The sequence below is a fragment of the Vanellus vanellus genome (genome assembly GCF_965231255.1).
Source record: "Vanellus vanellus genome assembly, chromosome: Z".
Classification (NCBI taxonomy): domain Eukaryota; kingdom Metazoa; phylum Chordata; class Aves; order Charadriiformes; family Charadriidae; genus Vanellus; species Vanellus vanellus.
Genome location: NC_138908.1, coordinates 73,410,906 through 73,433,907, shown reverse-complemented (window position 1 = coordinate 73,433,907; position 23,002 = coordinate 73,410,906). Strand labels below are relative to the sequence as shown.

General features: G+C 39.0%; 1 protein-coding gene across 1 annotated transcript in view; it reads left to right on the top strand.

Annotated features, from left to right (window-relative positions):
- Positions 1-22,606, top strand: part of HCN1 (hyperpolarization activated cyclic nucleotide gated potassium channel 1) — a gene marked incomplete at both ends in the record, with an annotated part of 202,572 nt that extends 179,966 nt beyond the window's left edge. Inside the window, 3 exons of the mRNA XM_082497157.1 lie at positions 1,325-1,565; positions 19,644-19,808; positions 21,792-22,606. Coding sequence (XP_082353283.1) covers positions 1,325-1,565; positions 19,644-19,808; positions 21,792-22,606 — 1,221 coding nt within the window. The remainder of the gene's footprint in view (positions 1-1,324; positions 1,566-19,643; positions 19,809-21,791) is intronic.
- Positions 22,607-23,002: the final 396 nt, after the last annotated feature.

Genomic DNA, 23,002 nt, shown 5'->3' with positions numbered 1-23,002 from the left:
TGTCTTCAAGCAGGATATCGCATGGTGGGGAGGGAGGAGAAGAAAGGAATTTGTCTGAACTGTGGACAAGTATATCAGAGCTTGCTGCTCAGAGAGCTGGCTGCATGGGATACGTGAGATTTATAAGTACAAGACAGTAGATGCATGGGAGGTTGAAAAAGCAACTTCCAGCAGAAGTGCAGTGGGCTTCAGTCAAGGCAGTGAGAGCATTGGTAGGTGGGATGTCTCCTTTACATCAATCACAAAGCCTTGGCTTAGTGTAGGAAATGTTAGGGATACTGCACTGACAATGACATTATATTTAGTTTTACAAAGCAGTTACGTGACTGCTGGTTGTATTTCTCTTTTATTTGGTCTGTGTGCACTTATATACAGATGGTCATATATGTTCTTCCTGTCACATTTGGGTTGCTAACTCAGTAGCTGTTGCCTGCCTAAGCCCCTCTCCATGTGTAATACTGATTAGTCTCAGCTCTTCAGTACACTGTTAAATCTATATGACAACTGACCATGCTAATTTTCCTAATACAAAGTAAGGTCTGCAAGAATGAACTTGAAACTCTGTCACAAATTGTTCAATTTTTTTAATTTAAAGCAAGTAGGACTTTTATAGGTTTTTGGTACTAATGCTTACATGTAGATGTGTTCATAGTTGGCTCTGTAAATATAAATATTCTTGGTGGGAGACACCCTTAAGGACTGTAGCAGTCTTAGGAAAATAGCATTACTTTTTCCATGTAAGGGTCTACTATATATACATTTCTTTGAAGGACAGAGATGTATGCCTCTGTGCTTATAAAATTAATTAAATTCTGGGAAGGAAATTTTCCTGTTGATTTCAGCTAGCCCTGCAGCTAGCTGTAATGTACATTCATATTACCACTGGAGTTGTTCTGATCAGAAAGATGTTACTCGCTTAATATTTGAAAACACAGGGCTTGCATAACTTTATGACTTAATACAGATATTGCAACAGCCAATCTTCTTGTCAGACAGTGTAATTTGTATTTAATTTTTATCTTTCTGTCATATATTTCCAAGGGGAATAACAAATAACATGTGAGAAATTGCCTGAAGAAGGCAACCTTTCACCTCACATGTACAAATCAGACTGCACTGTTGTTTCAATTACTTCACTAGAAACAGATGAAAATATAATGAAAAGGTTAAAAAATTAGGCACAGAAAGAAACACAGAAAAGTCGAATATGAGCATAAAGAACTTTTTGGTGAAGGAAACAGAAAGTCTTTTTTTCAATGCCTATCATATTGTATACATTTGCTGACCATTATTATAATTATGTTTCCTTCCATCTCCCATTTAGGAGATTGTCAACTTCAACTGTCGGAAGCTGGTTGCTACAATGCCTCTTTTTGCTAACGCAGACCCAAATTTTGTGACTGCCATGCTAAGCAAACTGCGATTTGAGGTGTTCCAACCTGGAGATTATATCATCCGAGAAGGAGCTGTGGGTAAAAAGATGTATTTCATTCAGCACGGTGTTGCTGGTGTCATCACCAAATCCAATAAGGAGCTGAAGCTGACAGATGGCTCTTACTTTGGAGGTGAGTAGGTAGAAAATGAATAACATTGGGGTGAATGCACTAGTACAAAACATGTTCAGATATCGGAAAGAGACATCAGAATAAGTCTACTGAGTGTCTTATGCCTAAACAATTCCAACTACAGAGAAGAGTGCACCAAATATTTCAGAATAAGACATTCAGGGGCTGCTTACTGTTGTGAGGATAGCTATTAAAGGTGCAGAATGACCTTGCTGAATTTTGAAGTTATTTTGAATTAAGAGCAGTGTTATTTAACAGAAGGTAGTTAAATAAACATATAATAATTTGCATGGTAATTTTGTATCTAGTTAAAAGTAAAATAAGCAGGATTCATCTTCTTTGAAAAGGAATATAATTTTTCAGTCATAAATGTAAAGTACTTCTAAAAGGTTAAAATCATGTAAGAATTACAAATTTAAGCAGTGGATAAAAGACTTTTATATGGTATATTTTAGTATTCATGACTATTTCAAGCTGTTATTAGTGCTTTTTTACTTAAACATTGCATTGCACGCAGCAATGTTTATCCTTCCAGTATGTACTATGAGAAACTGAACTCCCTGTCTGGCTAGATAGCTCTCTAACAGAAGCATATTAATGAAAAGCAGACATGAGTTTTAATCCAAATTTGAATGACATTTGGATGAAAGCAATATCTTTTTTTACATATAATAATTGACCAGTATGAAAATGTTGTTCCTTGTGAATGTAAATTGTCTTTGTGCAACACAATAGGTGTCTGCTTCTGTGAGTAGCAGCAAGGCTGGTTTCCAGAAGTTGATTGAACATTTGTGTGTACCACTGCTGCCCATGACAGTTGCAGTTAGTTGGTCATTGTATTACTTTTCTGTTGAATCCCATGAATCATCCCAGAACTCATGCAAAAGCCTTTCAGAAAATGTTCAATTGAAAGCCTAATCAGTGGCATTTAGCTGGTATACAGGAGTGGGAAGCCTAGAAGAGTGAATTGGGCTCAGTGTTTGAATTGGGCTATAGAGTTACTTAACTAATCCCATTTTAGAATAATATGCTAAAGCAACTCCTACTGATCTGGCCAGCAGGCCTTGTCACCCTGCGGTAGCCTCTGCAAGGTGATTTGTACCAGTATTTGTAGAAGCACTTCGGTAAAGAGGTCTTGTGCTTATCCCATGGGCTTAGACTGTACATGCTGCAGACAGGAGATTAAGGAGAAAGAAAAGGTAAATGCTGAGGAGGAAGAAACACAGCAACCTTGGTCTTGGTCTTCTCTATGCTTAGCAGTGCCCCAGTTTATGAAAATGAGTTTGCAAGAGCCTGCGTGCTGAATCTGACCATAATACTCCTCTGAACCAGCAGAGGATCAGAGGGGATTGCGCATGAAAGTATTTTACATAACTGTCAGCCTGTTGTTGCAGTGCAAACGACTACTTAACTCATCCTGTTCATCCGCTACCCTTCTTAGCAGGAATGCAGACAAAAAAATAAGCTACTTGCAGTATCCAGACACCACAAGAACTTATTACACTGCATACCACAGCAGTTTTCCTCATCCAGACTCCAGCTGGGATGAAACAAGGGGTACAAACATGGGGGCCAATGCATCCATAGCCTAGCAGCTGCTGGGGCAAATGGGACATAACAGCTGATGCTGGATATGGCCTGAGGAGACAAGGCAAGGAGAAGAAGGAGAAGGAGAAGGAGAAGGAGAAGGAGAAGGAGAAGGAGAAGGAGAAGGAGAAGGAGAAGGAGAAGGAGAAGGAGAAGGAGAAGGAGAAGGAGAAGGAGAAGGAGAAGGAGAAGGAGAAGGAGAAGGAGAAGGAGAAGGAGAAGGAGAAGGAGAAGGAGAAGAAAGGAAAACACACAGGGAGAGAGAACCTGAGAAAGGAAGTGCTCTAAGATCCAAAGTGGTGTGATTCAGAACTGTGAATTGAAAAGGTTTGGTTTGTCAAAGCAGAAAAAAAATAATTCTAATATTCTCATCCCTTTAGAGAAGACACTCTTTCCCTGAAATGTGTATCAGAATCTGACAACAGCTTCTTGACCAAAGCAGACACGAGGAATGTTGCACAGTGATAAAACGACAAGCTGGAAGAGTAAGCCTGTGTTCAAATCCTAAGACCAATAACCCTTCTTTTGCATCATGGAGACATGAAAAATCTGAGACTGAGATACCATTTAAGAAGCTGCAACATGTGACTTCAACTGTGTAGCTCCCAGATCTAACACAATAAATCAGTATCAACACTTGTGCTCTCACAATCAAGGGAAGGCCACACAGGTGGGAGGCGTGTGCCATACCTAAACATTCTTTTTCCATTTTTAAATGTCTTATGAATTGGAAGTTCCCAGTCCCAGCTCAGAGATGCTAACTGTTGAATATCAGGTATGTCCTGGAGCTGAGCTTCCTGGGGACCCTGGCTCTAGGGGAGATTCAGCAGGAGGCCCTGGAGAGGCAGCCTCACCTCCAGAACTCATGGAAGGTTTCACCAACCTGCCTTGGATTTGGAAAACGTTTATCAAACTTAGAATATGTGAAATGTTTGGGTATTGACAACATTGTATTAGTAGAAAACCTATGATACCCTGGAGTTGTTGGAGAACTGGAGATTAGTGTGAAAACCAAGATTTGTGAAGAACCAAAGCAGTGTCACCAGTATTTGGGAGAGGCTTGAATGGAGACTGTTGGGAGAAAGAAAGGCTGGAAAAGGAAAAGTTGCAGTAATAAAGAGAGAAAATATCTGGAGGGTTGAAGACTGAGATGCTATTGAACATTTAAATTCTTTTGCCTGATCTTTGTTCTTAATTAAAAACCAGGCTTCCCAATGGAACTGGGTGTATGTCTCACATGTAACTAGATAAATCTTACAGTTGCTTGGAAATTCTTCACAAAAAGAATGTGCCTGGATAACTGTCAATGGAATAGATTAATCAGACTACACTTCACCTCTGCTTTACGTTCTCTGTTGATTTTTGAGGTATGTGTAGAATGTTGACTAGAGAGCCCTCCATAGATCTGGGCTTCATTACCATCTGCCTCTTTCCTCATCTGTGCTCACTGGTTTCTCCTTTCTGGAGGGAAAGAGTAAGTACAAGACAGTAGACACAGAGATCTTGTGGTTTGCTCATTAGTATTCCTGTGGGAAGCGCATCCTATCCCTTAACTTCATGTGTGTCATAATCTAATCTTGAACTTTGTGTGCAGGAGCATTACTTAGCCCAGCAGCGTGTAGGATGCTAATTTTTATCCCAATATGTTTTTTTCAGACTGCTGATTGAAGGATATTATCATCTTGCATATCTACTCCAAGTGCTAGTAGGAATTTGAAAGTAATTTCTGGTACTATCCTTTTCCCTAGGCAATGTACCCCCTATCCTCACCCCCACTTCCCCTTCGATGGAATACACAAAATGTGTAAGGGAGCATGTGAGAAATACTGACTGGCCTACGCTCCTTCAGATCTGCAGTCAATGTACCAAAAAACAATGTCCCCAATATTAGATGATAAATATGTTCAGAAGAAAGTGTGATTTGAGGTTGACTATGTTCTTTCAAACCTTTCAGTAATGACCACAGAGGAAATGTTTTAAAGAGAGTGCCATACATTATGTCTTGAACAGACGTGGATCACTGGAAGGATTGTTTCATAAAGATTCGGGACAATCCATTTTTCCTTTGCCTTTTACTGTCATTAAAAGAAAACAGTAACTTTTTATTGCCTCACCTTAGAATCCTTGCCCTCACATGATGTGCTTGTGTGAGTTTTTATAAAAGGGACAGGAATTAGGCGATGAAGAATACATGAAGCTGATTTTCACTATATTGCACAGTTATATAGTCATTTCTACATCAGTGAAATGATGTAACCCACAGTTACCAGTGGAGAATTCCAAGATTTAAATACTCTATAGCTGCTTTAATGGGATTCTCCCAGACCATATCTTGGTATTTTTGAGGAAATAGAGCAATATTTATTTTTCCTAACTATCTATAGATTTTTTTTCTGCCTTCCTACGCTTTTCCCTCTGTTTTCTAAAACGTCTCCCAGTTTCCTGTCACTAGGAATGGTATTGCTGCTACTTTCAGCAAAGCAGTAAATGAGTCTTTTCTCTTTGCAAATAAAAGACAAACTTCTCCCGCTGAGACTGACACAGTTTTCATATGAGGGGAAACAAGGTTGCCCTGAATGGAAATTATGACCTTCTTCTATCTGCTTCTGTAGGTAGAGTAAAATGTGAATGAAGAAGGTCAGGAGAAGGTGGATGGTAAGGGCTATGTTAGCACACAGGACAAAACCATAGGGGAGGTCAGAAGAGTGTGGGGAGCGAGATGGGGGACAACAGAGAGAGGACTATGGGTAGGAGTCAGGTTGTGAGTGGTACAATGAAATACAAGACAGAGGAAATGCGAGTGCAGGGCAATGTCGTAAGCATGAGATTGATGGGAAAGGGAAGAAAATGCAAGGGTGAAGAGCATGTCTGAACAAGGCTAAAGCAACTTTCCAACGATGTTCTTTGGAACAGCAAATAGGAAAACCGGACTGCACGCGTGTTTGCGGCTAAGTTGAATTGCAAGCTTGAGATGAACACAGTTGAATTCAGCCTTTCCTGGGATGGAGAATAAGAAACAGGAGGCAGAGGACAAATGTTAGCAATTGTATTCTGAGGATATCATGATGGCTAAATTATTTATTTATTGGTCATTTTGTCCATGGTTTTGAGTATCTGCAGTTTACAATACTGAAAATGTAAAGTCTTTGTTAAGGACACATCAGTGGAGAACGAGAGCTCCCCAATTTTTTTGTCTGTCTCAGTGCATGTTTGTGTTTCTCTTCTTTAATACCTTGGTAGTTCAAATTCATTTATGCTATAATCCCAGGAATAAGTGGTAGGGAGGAAATTGCCAGGTTTCAATCCTACTGAACCTTTTCCTCTGAGTACCAGGTGATTGCATTAGAAATTACTCAAAGGCTTCTTGTGACAGGAGGAATTACTGGACAGATTGCATATTAATTCTTCACTAGACATAAAATTGGTAAAATGCAAAGATTTTGAAGTCTTTACAGATAAAGCACAAAAATATGAGTCTTTTGCTTATAGAGAAGCATAGTTCATCATTTACTGAGGCTTTACAGAGCAGAAATAAAAATGTATCTAATGAGCCTAATACTAATCTAATTTATATTATACCAATATATATTGGTATAAACTGGTGTAATACCACTGCTGTGAGGCAATTCTGATTTTTGCTAGGGTAGATTATTCAGAATCACTCCATAATAATATTGTATATGTTGATGATTCAAAATGTCTCACGACTAATCACAACAAGCACGCAGGAGTGTGATAAGCTAAAGAGAAGTTTGCTTTAGTAAAAGAACTCCTTTCCACCAATTTCCTTTCTCTTAGTTGGCTCCACGTGTGGGTTTTAGGGCTCCTTTAGTCATCTCAATAAGATCCGGTTCTGCAATTTCTCCTTCCCTTCTGAAAAGGCCTTTTGCTCCCTGGTGCCTTGTGGCTCTCCACTTCTCGGCATACCCCTAACCCCCAGCCCCAGTCTGCTGGTGTCCACATGCATTCTGCTATGGACTGCACACTACTGCTTGGGGAACACAGGAGAAACACAGCTTTTTGCCATTTTATAACTCAGCTCAGATTGCTACCCCTGCAAACATAAAGGTTAAAACTGTCCCAAAGCTACTGCAGAGCACGTTGATGAGCAGGAGTGGTTTCATGATGTCCTGTTCCCCTCCAGCTGCCAGCCCTGTGGAGTCAGAGGAAATACTCTGGGCTTGCAGTCCTGATCCAGATAAGCGTGAGCTGAACTGCCTTTGTCCTTAACTGGTGTGCTAGAGTGGGGCTGACTTGCCTACAAAGAGAAAAAGAAAGGAATAAATCCAGCACTACCCACCCAGTAAGGCTCAGTGCAACTTACTAAACGGAGGACTTCTGGGAACACATTCAGGACTCTGCTGTCACTTCATTTGCTTTCTTGGTGATGGACAGAGGACCGATTATTCGCTGTGGTCTCATCCTGCTCTTGCTGTAGTCACTGGCACAATTCCTCTGAGCCTCAAAGGACACAAGAGAAGACTTACCTCCCTGCTATCTTTTCCTTTCTCCATCTGTTTTCCCACCTGTGTGTACACAGGCTTTCCTTCATTCAGCAACCCAGACGTAAGTCCCAGGAAATTATAACCCTTTTTTTTCTGTTTTCAACAGATTCGGTGTTAGAGCTGAAGGAATGCCGATATTGCTAGGGAAATCCAAACTGAGTGAGTAGGAAGTGTAGGTATATTTTTATGAATAGGTCTGGGGGCCCCATGATGGTTTCATTGAGTTTGCAGTTGGAGGGAATTTCCTAGTCCCAGTAGGTAAGTGTACAATAATCCATGGTACACAATTTATTATATGTCCATTGTAGTTCCCCTCCCCATTGTTTTTCTGCTTTTTTCCCCCATTGAGAATCCAAATGGTATCAAGCCACTTGGAGTCATTCAATAAATCAATTTGTAGACTAACTAAAACTCATATTGTTTAAAAATAATCTTTTTTCTATGAGCTCCGGGTACGTTGAACATGAAGAAGTGCATGTGATTTTTCAAAACTCTTTTTATGTTATATGTATGCGAATTGCAGTGTGTGAATATGAATATGAAAATGTAACAGTCTACCTCCTGTGTTGTAATAAGAGAAAAATACATGCTTATTTTACTCGTTCAAAGGCAGGTATCACTAACTACCCTGAATATCATCATCATCTAGCAAAATTCTATATAAATCAAGTTCTCATCCACATCTTCCCAAAATACGTCCTGGAGACATATTATGGCATCTTTTCTTTATTTGGTTTATTTTTTATAACATGTAGTTCATGGAATACTTTAGTTTTTTAAATGATTTATTTCACTTAAATTATTTAATACTGTTTTAACAGTTATCCTTCCACACTTGAAATTCTAATAAATTGTATCTTGCATTTTCTTCACCTTGTAGAAGGCCAATTAGCCAGAACTTCTTTGACCTACGTATTATTTATGGAGCTTTTCCCCATTTTGGAACAGCAACTGTCAGTGTATTTTAGACCAGTGCAGTGGAAAATAATACCATGGGAAATGTTGAGTCACTTTAGATTATATTTTGCCAATTTTTTTTTTTTTTTTTGGGGGGGGGGGGGGGAGAGGGTACATTCTAGGTACTTCCTTTTGATAAACTGCTTTTAAAGATTTGGAACATAATACTGATTATAAATAGGGAAAAAGCTGTTAAAGTGCTCACTGCTTTACACCTGGACAATATGATATCATATACAGTTTTACAATTCACAAAACTACTGTATATGGCTACTCCTTATTCAGAGTAGTGGTGAATTAAGTCTCTCAGTATTCATACTCCAATCCAAATAATTAACTATATGTAGCCTCCTTGAGGTGTGATTATTCACGCTCTTAATGGTAAGTACACAATTAAATGCTTTAAGGGAGCAGGATCTCCAGATCTCCATACCAACTCATTCGTAAAATACTTTTCAGGTGAAGAGTATGGAACATTGTTCTAAAAGCATTGTCTGCAAGAGGTCCTAAAAATACAATGTCTTTTTGGCACTAACTATCTGCCATTTGGGGATACCTTTCCTCATGCTTTAGCATAATTTCTTGTTCTGCATTGTGTTTTTCTTTTGACATCATATTTTATATAGAAAATACCATGTAGTCAGAAGAATTTTTTGCTATTCAGGCAGATATTTTTTAAAGTCTAAGATTCCTTTTAAGAAGACAGAATGAAAATAACTTACTGCATGACGCTAAAAGATAGAAGTGGGTTTGGTATGGGGAGTTTTTTTAATTAGCAAATGTAAATATAAATTTAACAATATTAATAATAATGCTAGTAATAATTCTCGCTATCTAAATAACATAGTCTTCAAACCAAATTATAATTCTAATTCTGCAAATTCATGAACTGTATAATTTTTAATTTAGACTTTATACATAAAAGAACTAGAGACAAGCAAAATATCGCATCATCATAGCTTGGAAATCTGAGGTGGCCAACACAGATAAACCAGAAGATGATATTGCAAGTACCTTCAATTTTACATAGTAGAATTTAAACTAAATATTTGACTTTAGATTAAATATTTAACCTAAATATTTAATTCAGAACTGACAGTCTCTGATCATTTGTTTAATAATTTAATGGAAAAAAAAAGAAGTGCAATATTTTTACAGTCCACTTAAATTCAAGTTGAATATTTTAATTTGTAACTGTTATTGTTTGCCAAAATCAAGATGACAAGAGCATAACACTGAATACATAAGTAACTAAGTGGCTTTTTTCAACAGGGAATAGGCATCCATCTGAACAAAATTAGGCATAAATGAATCACACAAAACCACTTTTGGCTTTTGGCTCAGCCAGTATGAAAGCTAACTCTGTTACTTAGGCACATTATCTTAGAACCTAAGATTAATTAATTTATTTTTTTTTAAATAAAATAAATATCAGTGAAATTATGAGCTTTTACAAGATAATAAATAGACTATCATCTTAGACTACAATAGTAGAAAGAATGCTTCATTAAAGTGGAATAAAAATGTATGAATGCTCTGTTATAAATAGGATTGAAGATAAAATAAAGGACTTGCATCTCTATTTTATATAATGACCCTAAGCTTCTGTTCTATCAAACAGAGGTTTTTCAGAAGAATTTGAGTTAACAGTAGAAAATGGGCAGGATGTAAGAAATGTTACTGGCCTCTGTTTGGTCTAGTCATGAAAACTTGGCCACAGCTATTTTTAGTACCTTCAGACAGAAAAAAAAAAGGTCAGTTCAGGATGGAACATGAAATGTCTCTGGTCAGATAACATGCTACTTTTCATAAATGCAATTGTATTCTAACCACATATATTTGGCTGTCTTTCTTGATGTAAAAGTAATTGTGACTAACAACCTTTCTGAAAAGAATTAAATTATGCTGTCAATATATTGTTTAATATCTTCATCAGTGACAGACAGCGGGATTGAGGGGGCCCTCAGCAAGTTTGCAGATGACACCAAGCCGAGTAGTGCAGTTTGACATCCAGAGGGCCCATGACAAGCTCTAGAAATGGGCCTCTGTGAACCTCATGAGGTTCAACAAGGCCAAGTGGAGAGTCTGGCACTTGGGTTGGGGTAACCCCCATTATCAATACAGGCTGGCAGATGAAGGAATTGAGGGCAGCCCTTTCTTGAAGGACTTGAGGGTACTGATGGATGGAAAGCTGGACGTGAGCCAACAATGTGCGCTCACAGTCTGGTAGGCCAACTGCATCCTAGTCTACGTCAAAAGAAGCGTAGCTAGCAGGTTGCAGGAGGTGGTTCTGCCCCTCTGCTCCCATCTGGTGAGACCCCACCTGAGTACTGTGTCCAGCTCTGGAAACCTCAGAACACTAAAGACATGGACCTGTTGGACTGGGTCCAGAGGAGGGCCGCAAAAATGATAAGGGGGATGGAACACCTCTCCTATGAGGACAGGCTGAGAGAGCTGGGGCTGTTCAACCTGGGGAAGCGAAGGTTCTGGGAAGACCTGTTTGCAACCTTTCAGTACTTAAAGGGGGCTTATAAGAAAGATGGGGACAAAGTTTTTAGCAGGACCTGTTGTGATAGTCAGGGGTAATGGTTTTAAACTAAAAGAGTGTAGATTTGGACTAGATATAAGAAAGAAATCTTCTACGATGAGGGTGGTGAAGCAGTGGCACAGGTTGCCCAGAGAGATGGTAGATGCCGCATCCCTGGAAACATTCAAGGTCAGGCTGGAGGGGGGTCTGAGCAACCTGATCTAGTGGAAGACGTCCCTGCTTATTGCAGGAAGGTTGGACTAGATGACCTTTAAAAGCCCCTTTCAACCGAAAGTATTCTATGATTCTATGATATATTAAGCATATTACATTGAATTATGCTTAATAGTGTATCAGCATTGACTTTACAGGAAACATGAGGACTTAAAAACAGCCAGTTGCATATCAGTCTTGTCAAAAATTACAAAAGTCGTTAGAGAATGGCTAAAATAGGTTGGCTTATTGCATCCGAATGAGACTTGAAAATTAATACATGTCTGAAATGTCTTTTTCCGTATCAGCAGTTACTTATATCACAGTAGATAATACTTTAAAGGCTCTGCCAAGTTTTTTTAATGAACTTCACATGGAAATAATAAGAGGCTTGCTCTGAGTAAGTCTCAAAACACCCAAATTAGTAGCCTGTTATCACACTGTTTTTCTCAGAGCTGCTATAGATTAGTGTATTAAGCCTTATTCAATGAAATGGACTGATAAGAACATTCAGGAAACATGCTTCTCATAGGTAGGTGGCATAAAAGACAAATTCAGGGCAATGTAAAGAAAGGTGCATACCTTTGGGTTTGTCAAATGAAACATTTTTTTTAAAAAAAGTATTCCTCTATGAATCCTATCAAAGTTTGGGTACTCTTTTCACGAGAATAATTTTTCCACCAGGAAATTTCTGGTATCTCCAATGAAATAAATGTATCTCTCTGCCAATTAGAAATACTGTTAGGAAAAAAAAAAAAAAGAACTTCTCTAAATTGACCACTTACTGTACCAAACATTTCACATGTATATACAAAGGTTAAGCCAATGAAGGCTTGGGAGGGAGACCTTTAGGGAAGACAGTAATGGAAAGAAATATAGCAAAAGAAATACTCATCTTTCCTCTCTACCAGGAAAATGGTTATAAAATGCCCATTATGGATACCTGTCTCCAGTTGCTTCTAACTCATCTGTTGATGGTTGACAAAGCCTCCTTTTTCCAAATGGGGGGATTTTGTCCCAAGGATAACATTCTGCATGAAAGGGACTGGTAAAATACTATTTGGGGGGATGCTGATATCCCTTATAGTCTACTTTTTTTCCCTACTGAGCATTTCCTGCCTCAAGAAGACTAAAATCCTTATTATTACTATTGGCTATTACACCATAGCATCACGTCATCCTCAAACACAGAAACAAATATTCTTTTCAGTCCCCATTGCATTCTCCTTGTCTCTTCATATGTATAACATGATACATATGGGACATATTCATGATGGAGAAATTATTTCAGCCGGTAAGGGTGCTGGGAAGCAGGGACGGATATGGGTAAACAAGAAGTGTGTTTCTTACTTGCAATGAGGGCATAATTCCACAAGTCAGTAAACATGAGTCTCCAGCTTACAGCATGAAATAGAGTTTTGCATTTTTAATTGCTACATTAATAGTGGTGTAATTCACCTTTTTTGATTCATATCATTACTGTTTTTTACAGCCAAGGTTGTTTTGCTGTTTAAAAAACTCACCATTTCAACCTTGCTCTTTAGGGCAAATTTTCTGTTTCTTTTATTTATTCTGTAAAATAAAATAAATTAAATTAAAATAAACAATGAACGTGCTGAGAGCTCATGTGTCAGGGTCTTCAGAACCAGAAATTTCAGTTGACTGCAAACAGACAATAAAAAGGTGAAATAAACTAACCTGATGTGTTTTTTAGTTTGTTTTTTTTTTTTTTTTTTTAATAGATGACTATACAAGGGCAACAGCTATCAGAAACAGATAAATTTAAATTAAGTTTAGGTAAATAGTTCAAAAAGTGACAGGAGCCTGAAACTGAGGCATTCAGAAACTTGTTTTGGACCCCTAATTGTAATTGGCCATTTTCAGTCCCTCTTCAAAATAGTAACTACTCAGCAGTGTACCCAGGCCTCTCTCTGACTGATGAACTCAGATATCTGAAAGCAACCTTACAGACAATTGTTGTTGGCATTTTTAAATTAAGAGGTCATGCAGGCAGTGTCTGCTACTGCTCACTCTGACAAACTCAAACTGTCTTGAATGCAATTCCATATTTAATGCAAATAAGGTGGGTAAAGGTGTGGGTTTTGCGTAGCTTTCTTTTGGACAGTCCAAATTACAACCTTGGCTGTAAAAAACAGTAATTGTCTCAATTTTTCTTCCTAATTAAGTTCTCTTCTTTGCGGCAGAATTGTTCCTGTTGATCAGTGACTATATTTTATGGTTTCTTAAATATAAGACTGAATTCAAAGCTAAATTTACCCATGCCTTTTCATTTTCATCCACTCCATAGATCTGAATTTGGGGGATATCACTTCCTTTTTTTTTCCTCCACAGTTGTGTCTAATATGAATGTAAATGCTGTTTTGCAAAACAACTGCAAAATAAAATCTGCATAACTATGTGCTATAGCATTTAATTTTTAAGTAGATTACTGAAACTCATTTAATTGGTGTAAGCTACAGTCTGACTAATCATAAGACCTGGTGCTAGTAATTTTAGTATCTGTAACAACAAGCAGCATATCCCTGGGTTTTCCATTTTGTGCACTAGTGATAATATATTGAAAGATAAAAGGAATACATTTAAAAAATAGAAAAAAAATAGATGGACATATTTGATGTTTTCCAGAGTTCAATACAGACAAAGGAGACAAAAATGCAGAAGTATGTGTTAAAGCAATCACATTTTTATCATATGAAACAGCTTCTCCCTGTTTTCTGTGTTAGAGATGATTAAGTCAACATGGAACTGGGAAATCGCTGCATTTCAGAAAGAATGGGGTGTCTAGAATCTTACTATCTTGAGGGTTTTTTTTAATTGCTTGAAGTTTATATAGTCCTTTCTTAAAAACAAACCATAACCTGTTGTAAAGCTGGGAGCAGAGTGCCCCAAGCTGAAGGTCCCTTCCTGTGACTGGCACACTAAGGAAGTGCCCATTAGCTAGTGTCTGGTCAGTGGAAAACTTCAGTAGCTTGAAGGAAATCAAAAACTACTGACCTTTGCACCATGCCAAAGAGTTGCTGTTATGAAGAGTTACATTAGAAAAGAAGAATAACCTGAACCTGTTAGTTCTAGGAAGCTTTCTCTGGAGACTTACAAGATGGGTGAGTGGGAAGAGCTCTTGTAGATCTAAGTTTTGTCTGTAACAGTTTAGTAACTCATGGATCTCTATAAAATAAACAATATTCTAATCCAGTGTCCCGTTCTCATAAAACATTCCCAAATATGGTGGACTGACTGACCCAAGCCTTTGAATTGCTTTGATTTTCCATCTTTCTTCTGCTGCTGAAAGTAACCAGATGGCCTGAATAGCTGCTTGCCCATTTGCACAGCAATGTATATGCCTGCTACAAGATGAAACACGTTTCCTGCTGAGGAACTGAAGCAATAGTCAGCTGTCCTCAGCTGGAAGGACACTTCATTATATCCTGTAATGTTAAATGTGACAGATGATCAGAAACCTGTAAGAGCTTTGGAAGGGACAGAGCACTTAATAAACTGCTGTAGTTCAGAAATGCATAGAAACTGCTAATTATTTTTACTTGGTTTTAATATAGAGTGCACTGCATGGCTAAAATATTAGTTAACTCATTTATTCATTACTACAAAAAATTAATTCCTGCACCTGGTAAAGTGAACTTTTCCTTTAATTCTCGTCTTCGTGTCCTCGCAAAACAAAGCTGTGTGTACAATTATAATTCGCTGTATTCATTTTCTATATATACCATCCTAAGCTAAGAAGAGACACGGAGACAGGACTGGTTTTGTGTCCTTTAATGAACCAGCTAACTACTGAACTCATAACTGTTTCCTTTATCAATGCGGTTTATCTGTTGGTGGACACATTTTGTCTGCAAGGCAACTTTATATTGTTATTTTTATTTTTGAAGGTTTTCAATCTCTAGTCAAATGCTAATGTGACATAGAAAGCTGAGTAATTACATCTGGAGTATAAATTAGATGTAAAATTAACTGACAGTTAATGGATAGGTGCCACACTGTCAGATAAACTCTACTGCTTCCTACAGTAAAAAAGGGCTTTTCGTAGGTCTGTGTAAAGTGGAAACAGGAAATTATTGCTAGGGTAGCCAGTCCATGTACCCGCCCAACAAAGACTAAGAAAGCAAAGCAACATCACAAATGGTGCTAGAGGTGAACCATTCCCACATCCCCAGCAGTTCGTTTCTTGAAGAAAAAAATGTTTACGAATCACGTAGCAACAAGGGAGGGGGAAGATTATCACCTACAGTTGCATATCAATACGATGAACCTGATCTCAGCTGGAACCAAAACTGTGGCCCTCACAAAAGGCCTACTAATCCTAGTTCTTTAAAGGTCATCCCATGGGTTTTGTCATTCATCTTAACTCATTCAGGTTTTCCCCAAATCAATCTTCCTTAATGATGTCTTTTGGGTATGTAGAATTTCCTATCCAGAGTGTTTTGACACACTAATGCAATAATAAAATATGATCTACATATTCCCTGTTTTACAAGATAAAGATATGGGCAAGCTTCTTTAGAAATTTGTAGTGTTCCAAAAACTGAACCTGACACTGTTTCTGAAATACTGCCATAGAATCATAGAATCATTTAGCTTGCAGAAGACCTTTCAGATCATGGAGTCCAATCATTAACGTAACACTGCCAAGTCCACCACTTGACCATGTCCCATGTATGTGTGCAAATGATATATTGGTGATCAGTTTTGATTATTATAATTATAACCTTCAGAACATGCTTAGCTTTAAACTTTTGTCATTGTGCTTTTTAGTCAGTCTTGACAGCAGAAAGTACATTGTATTTGAGAGCTTTTCCATGTTCTTTTAAGAGTTGCATTGCTCTGTGGGGAAGACCTGATGCTAGCACCAAAAAAAAATGTCATTTTCACAGACAAATTAATTACATTTCTATTAACTATGGACTGTAAGAACAAATGAATGTTTTTAGCATTTTTAGTGCTTCCAAATAGTCATTTTTCATTAGTGCTGTGATTGACATTTGTTTCAGAATGTTCTAGGGAACAGTTGTCCAAAGAGACTATATAATGAAAGTAAAATTTGCATTAGGAGTTGAATTACAGGTTCATTGTACCCTAGTACATAATTATTGATTGGAATTGAAGACATAATTTTGTTTGGAAATGAAAGATAGAAGTATTTGACACTTTGAAAGTGTCAGCATGAAGGCAATACACCGTGCCAACCGCAGATGGGAATATTAGTGAGTAATACACTGCCACCACTTTCTTTTTATGCTAGTAGAGAACCTTGTTTGTCCAAGCTGTTTGAAAATAGTCTGTGCCCTTTGTGTTTCACTGCACACTACTGTGCTATTGTTTGCATTTCATAGTCTGTTTAAATCAATTGAACATCAAGGAGAGCATAATTGTTGAGGGCACCTGGTGTACTTGATGCCACTAAGACTTGCTTTAAATGTATCATGGATATTTTTGTTACTTTGTTCTCTCTATGAAATCTATTGTTTATTTCTTTGTTTAAAAAAAAAAAATTACTTTGATTTATTTAAAAGAACACATTTTGACATTCTGTATTCTTCCTCTCCAGTCCAAGCAAATGAGATTTTATATATTATGTCTTATTATGCTTGAGAATTTTTTCCAAACAAATGACTAATAGATGAAATGAACTTAAATGGAGAGCACATACAATTAACGAGCACATTAGACTTGTGGCCAGATTACAAATGATGCTATTGATACATATAACAAAGCAATATACATGATGGATCACTGACTATAATATAACTCTAATCAGTCAAGAAACATTGCTGCAAATGTATTACGTGGATATTTATCACATGGTACTTTTTCTGTCAGAAAGCTGATGTCCCTCTTTTGAATGAGACTATTCAACTGGAGCTCAGAACATGAAGCTTTCTCTGCTCCCTGAGCAGGCAGGCTCCACGCTGTCACTCCCTGGTCAGTTTCTAGGTGCTGGGACATTTGTCATATCTTTTCTGACCCTTTCTTTATTATCTTATCTTACTAGAAGACTCTATTATGGTTATTAAGAGACTTCCAGAAAGATGTTCTTCAAGCAGAAGTTGGGCTGACAGTGTTTGCAGAATACAATGTATAATTCTCAGTGATTCTTTCCATTCCCCTTACTTCACAAGAATAATGTAAGATGAAAGAAGGGGGGGAAATAATTCTATTTATTGTAGTAATATCCATGAATTCCATGGTCCCATTGTCCTGTGATGAAATCTAACATTGTCTCTTATGGTTTCTTCCCATCCTTCTTGTTGAAGTAATCTAAAATACAGTGTTCTAGATTAATAATGATGAAAACAGCACTTTCTACATTTTTTTTTACACTCTTCAGAATGGTTGGGATCCATAGTCAACATTTATTTTGTTTTGGGCATGTGATGTTTCTTAAACTCAAGTACTTTTATTTGTTTAGTGTAGCAGAAGACACTTCCTTATGTCTCTAATATTGTTTGCAGCAATTTTAAGTGCAGAAAGCTGAAAATCAAGAGGTGATCATTAGTCACACAGATTTTCCAGCTAGTTAAGTTATCTCTAAATTCAACGATGTATTGTAAAACTTTACGCTCTGTGAGATCTAAAGAATATCTTAGGAAATGGGGCAGGCATTCACTGCATTTAACTGCTCCCTTTGGGCAAAATGTCCTTCTCACTCTTGTAACTGAAATGCAATGGGTTCAATCAAAGGAGATGGGGTCAGGGTGAGCTAGGGGATAGAAGAGGAAAGGACTGACTTCTGTTTGACCTGGCTGGCTCTTTACAGTAAACTGTCATTATTTCATGGGCATCAAGTTTTGTGAGAGACATTAGGTCAAGACTCTTAGAATACCCATTAGTGTCTATAAATTCTCCCCATAGCTGTTGGGGTTTAAGTACATTCTGTGCTAGTACTAGTCCCACGTTAATTTACTTTGCTTTACTCACTATTATTTAAACATCCTAGCCCCTAAGCCTTCAGGGTTAGGTGGCATGTGCAAATTCTTCAACAAGAATTATGAGACGAAAACCCATCAAGGTTCTTTACATTCTAGATTAATGAAAAATATATTTTGTAAAGACGTAACAAAAAGAAAGAACTTTGCTAGCATTTTGTAGATCTGAAGTAAAGCCTGCAGATTTCTTTATTTTAGTGAATGAAGAATATTTGGTTTTCCACACTTGGGAATGATAGTTTGATTGAGATTGGGAATGATTGTTTTTGATGATAGACACACAAGCAGGGTACAAGACAGTTTCCTAGCTAGTTTTTAAATATGAATAAATACGAACTCACTACTCTTGACTGCTTGAACTGGGTAGGGAAACTCTGTCACCCTGCCTGAGTCCAAGAATTGTGGATATTTATGAGTGTTCTTATTCCCCAGCTTGAAAATGGGATCAAATCAAACACTTCATTTTGCAATTGACTTTTTAATTTTTTGTATTTTAATATAAATAAATATTATACCCTATATGTGTTGCTGTTACAAGCCTCAGACATTGACTTTGGCCTTTATCCAGTAACCCCCTTTCTGTGGGTTTGGGTCTGCAAACTTGCAGTTGCAAATTTGGGGCTGTTTCTTGGGACTCTGCATGTGGTTTTGGTCTCCTCTGTTCCAGAATGATGAATGAGGCACTTACAGAGAAAATCTACTAGACTAATCAAATGGAGTAAGCAGAAGTTAAAAGGGTTCTGGGTTTTAGCCCAATGACGGGAAAAAAATGTCTAAAATCATAAGTTTACTCTCCCCAAACACCTGGGACATAAAACCCAAGGAAACAGAAGGCATTTTTATGCTTGAAGCATTTTTTCTTAGAACAGATCTTATATTCAAATATCATTATATCATGTATTAAATTATTTTAGCAAATCTGTTGAATGATTAAAGGAATAGGCCCTCTGTGTCAGCTGGATGTTTAAAAGAAATCAATAGAAATGCTTGGGTAAATTGTCTCAGCAGGCTGTGTTTGACAGTTGAAGGATCATTTCTTACAACTTGAAGAATTTTTTTTTTTAAAGTCTTGATAAAATCAGAGTCCAGACCAAGAAAACCTATAAGCAGGGCTCTTAAAGGACATTAGTTATTTTTTCAGAGGAGCAAAAATAGAATCAAGCACCTTCGGAATTGTCCCTGCAACCTTGCATAAACAGCAATAGAAAAATTGCTGCTGAGTACTGAATTATTACTCATTAGCACTGAGTCACTTCCTAGCTTTTAAGTTTCACATGGTTCACTAACTTCTTTGTTTTCTGTGTGTGTTGAATTTTTCTCTCCCCAGAGATTTGCCTTTTGACCAAGGGCCGTCGAACTGCCAGTGTACGAGCAGACACATACTGTCGCCTGTATTCCCTCTCAGTGGACAACTTCAACGAGGTTCTGGAAGAGTACCCCATGATGAGAAGGGCCTTTGAAACAGTGGCAATTGACAGACTTGACAGGATAGGTATTATTTTTTTTTCCATGTTAGGAATTCTTAGAACCTTTCTACCTTTTCTTTTCCCCGAGTTGCAGGATAAAATGCCCAGATTAAACTCTTCTTAAAAGTTTTGTTTCTGTTACACTGCAGTAAATGTTCTGTTGATCTATGAATAAGACATGCGTCCAGACAAGAAATTCTGCAATCTCACTTTTAAATAATAAAAAAACTTTGAGTTTTAGAAAGCTTTCATACTCCTCTGAGGATTATTTTGTATACTTTAATTATCATTAGTATTATTTATTAATCCCATGTATTTCTTTTGCTGCCCTCAGCACTTGATATGGTTTATGCTGTTTCATGAGCAGTAGATGACATTTTCCTACATAAATTGTTTACCGATGACATCTATAATGCTGGGAAGAGCTGAAGCCTCTCAGCACTCGCAAAACCCATGTTTGTTGAAGTGAATTAATCCTTTGCAGCAGGGCTCTCATTTTCCTCACAACAGGAGCACTGCTAGCATTGATGGCTGCACGCTGGCATTACTCAGATCTGCTTGCAATCAGAAAAGCAGGCCAATGATATCCAAGCGAAAGGCAGAACAATATGGCAGATTATCAAAACAGGGTGTGCAAAGTTTTCTGTTGTGCATCCAGACATTCTGGACCTCTCTAATAGGCCATACTAGATATAATATATGATCTTTGGTTGGGAGAATTGCACTCTGATCATCATTATTGACACTGGTTTTAAAATGCAGCTATGCATAAAAAATCATTTATCCTGTTTGGTGGTTTTCCCTCAGCTTCACAAGAAAACTCAAGTGTAAGGATTTCCCCACATCAGTCTTTCTCAATGCAGTTATTTCTGCAGTTTCTTCAAAGTGAATACAGACAGAGTTGCAGGGCAGTGACATTGTGCTGTCTAGTCTAAGCTGAAGATGTAATTTGGAAGAAAGGACATTTTCTTTAATATAGCAAGGGTAAAGAAATTAAATACAGGTACACCGGTTTCTAATATTTAATAGACTTGTATTAGTATTTTGCAGATTGTCAGCACTCATTTATCTTATCAAGACTTTTCAAACTGTCTGGAGTCTCTGGAAATGCAGTTCAGCTCTAATATGTCCTTGAATAATATTAGTAGTAAAGTCCAGTCTGCTCTTGGAATAGCAATCCCATCTGAAGGGCTGTGTTTACAATATGAAATTTACACAGGACAAAAGATAAAATGCGAACCATTTCATTAAAAAATGGAACCATTGAGTGCAATTGTGTTCCTGCCCATCTGATGACACAGAATAGTGAGTACGTCTTGCAGACCCTGGGAGCCATCAAGCAGACATCAGGACACAGTGTACAGCAGTCCTTATTGTGCACGCAGGTGTCACATTATCCATGAGTTCATATTAGTTCACACACATTTATTTAAAAGATGATTTCTTGCCAGCTAGTGGTCACTGGTTACTAATGTCTAATAATTAGTTCCAGGGAATGTGCTAAATGGCATATGTATTTATAACTTATGTAACAGTTTAGTGGAAATTAGGACAGTTTTGCAATGAGAAAGAGAGATGTTATACATGCGGAGCCCGATGGCTTTTTCCACCCTGTTGCTCAGTAAATTACCATGGTTACATTTTCAGAATAATTGTAGTAACCGCGACACGCTACAAGCGAAGAGGCACAGAAAGTCCGGGTGCATCTGAGCGTGGTGGTGATATAAGAGCCCTCCGTGCCGGAGCGGGGAGAGGGGGGACGGGGGGTGCGTGGAGGCCAGCCACCCGTCGGGACCTGCCTGCCCGCCTGGGTCGCCGTGGCAGTGCCCGGTGTGGCACAGCCTGGCTCGCAGTGGGCTCGCCGCCGAGCTGCGGCCCCTGTGCAGCCCCGGTGTTTGCGGTGGCTTTCACGATATATATCCCTCAGTGATGGGGGCCGAAACGCAAAGGCAGAGCGGGGGTCTGCCCCTCTGTGTCAGGCTCGCTAACTCTTCTGCCTCTCTGTGAAGGGAAGAAGAACTCAATCCTCTTGCAGAAGTTCCAGAAGGACCTGAACACCGGGGTTTTCAACAACCAGGAGAATGAGATCTTGAAGCAGATCGTGAAGCACGACAGGGAGATGGTGCAGACCATTGCCCCGGTGAGCTTGCAGCAGATGCCCGCCCTGAACTCCAGCACCTCCGCCTCGTCGTCGTCGCGCGTCAGGACGCAGTCCCCTCCTGTGTACACCGCCAGCAGCCTGTCCCACGGCAACCTGCACTCCCCCTCGCCCAGCACGCAGGCGCCCCAGCAGGCCGTCATCCTCTCGCCCTGCTCCTACACCACCGCTGTCTGCAGCCCGCCCGTACAGAGCCCTCTGGCCGGCCGAACTTTCCAGTACGCCTCGCCCACCGCCTCGCAGCTCTCCCTCATGCAGCAGCAGCCGCCGCAGGCGCCCCAGCCGCCCCCCGGGGCAGCGCAGAAGAACGAGGTCCACAAGAGCACCCAGGCCCTCCACAACACCAACCTGACCCGGGAGGTGCGGCCCCTCTCCGCCTCGCAGCCTTCCTTGCCCCACGAGATCTCCGCCCTGGTGGCCAGGCCTCACCCCACCGTGGGGGAGTCCCTCGCCTCCCTCCCGCAGCCCGCCCCCGGCCCCAGCGTGCCCCCGGCCGGCCGGGCCACCGTCCCCCAGCGGGTCTCGCTCTTCCGACAGATGTCCTCGGGAGCCATCCCCCCGAACCGGGGGGCCGCGCCGCCCCCGGCACCCCTGCAAAGGGATTCTTCTGCAGTCTTAAGCACAGAGCCCGAGGGAGACAAACCGCGGTTCGCGTCAAACTTATGATCCCTGGTAACTGTGAGCAACAGACTTGTAAGGAACCCAGCACCGTCCCCAGAACTGTTTTAGCCTGTTTCCTAATGTACCCCAGCAGTCTACTATGAGAAAAATACCTTAGACAGCTTTGCCCTACATAACGAATGTAAAAATTATATATATAAGGTATATATATCTCAAAAAAAAAAAAAAGGGAATTAAAAAAACTTGTTTGAATTCATGTCTTCCTTTCTTGCAACCATGAAAGAAGTCTAAATTCAGCTGTAATATTACTTATTTTTAATGTGTCAACTTTAAAATCAGTCTAACAGATTTCTCTGTTTATGAGGTTTGCTACTTTCATGGGAAAATTGTCAACACAATAACAAACTTCAAACAAGTATATGAAAAAAGAAAAAGAGAAAT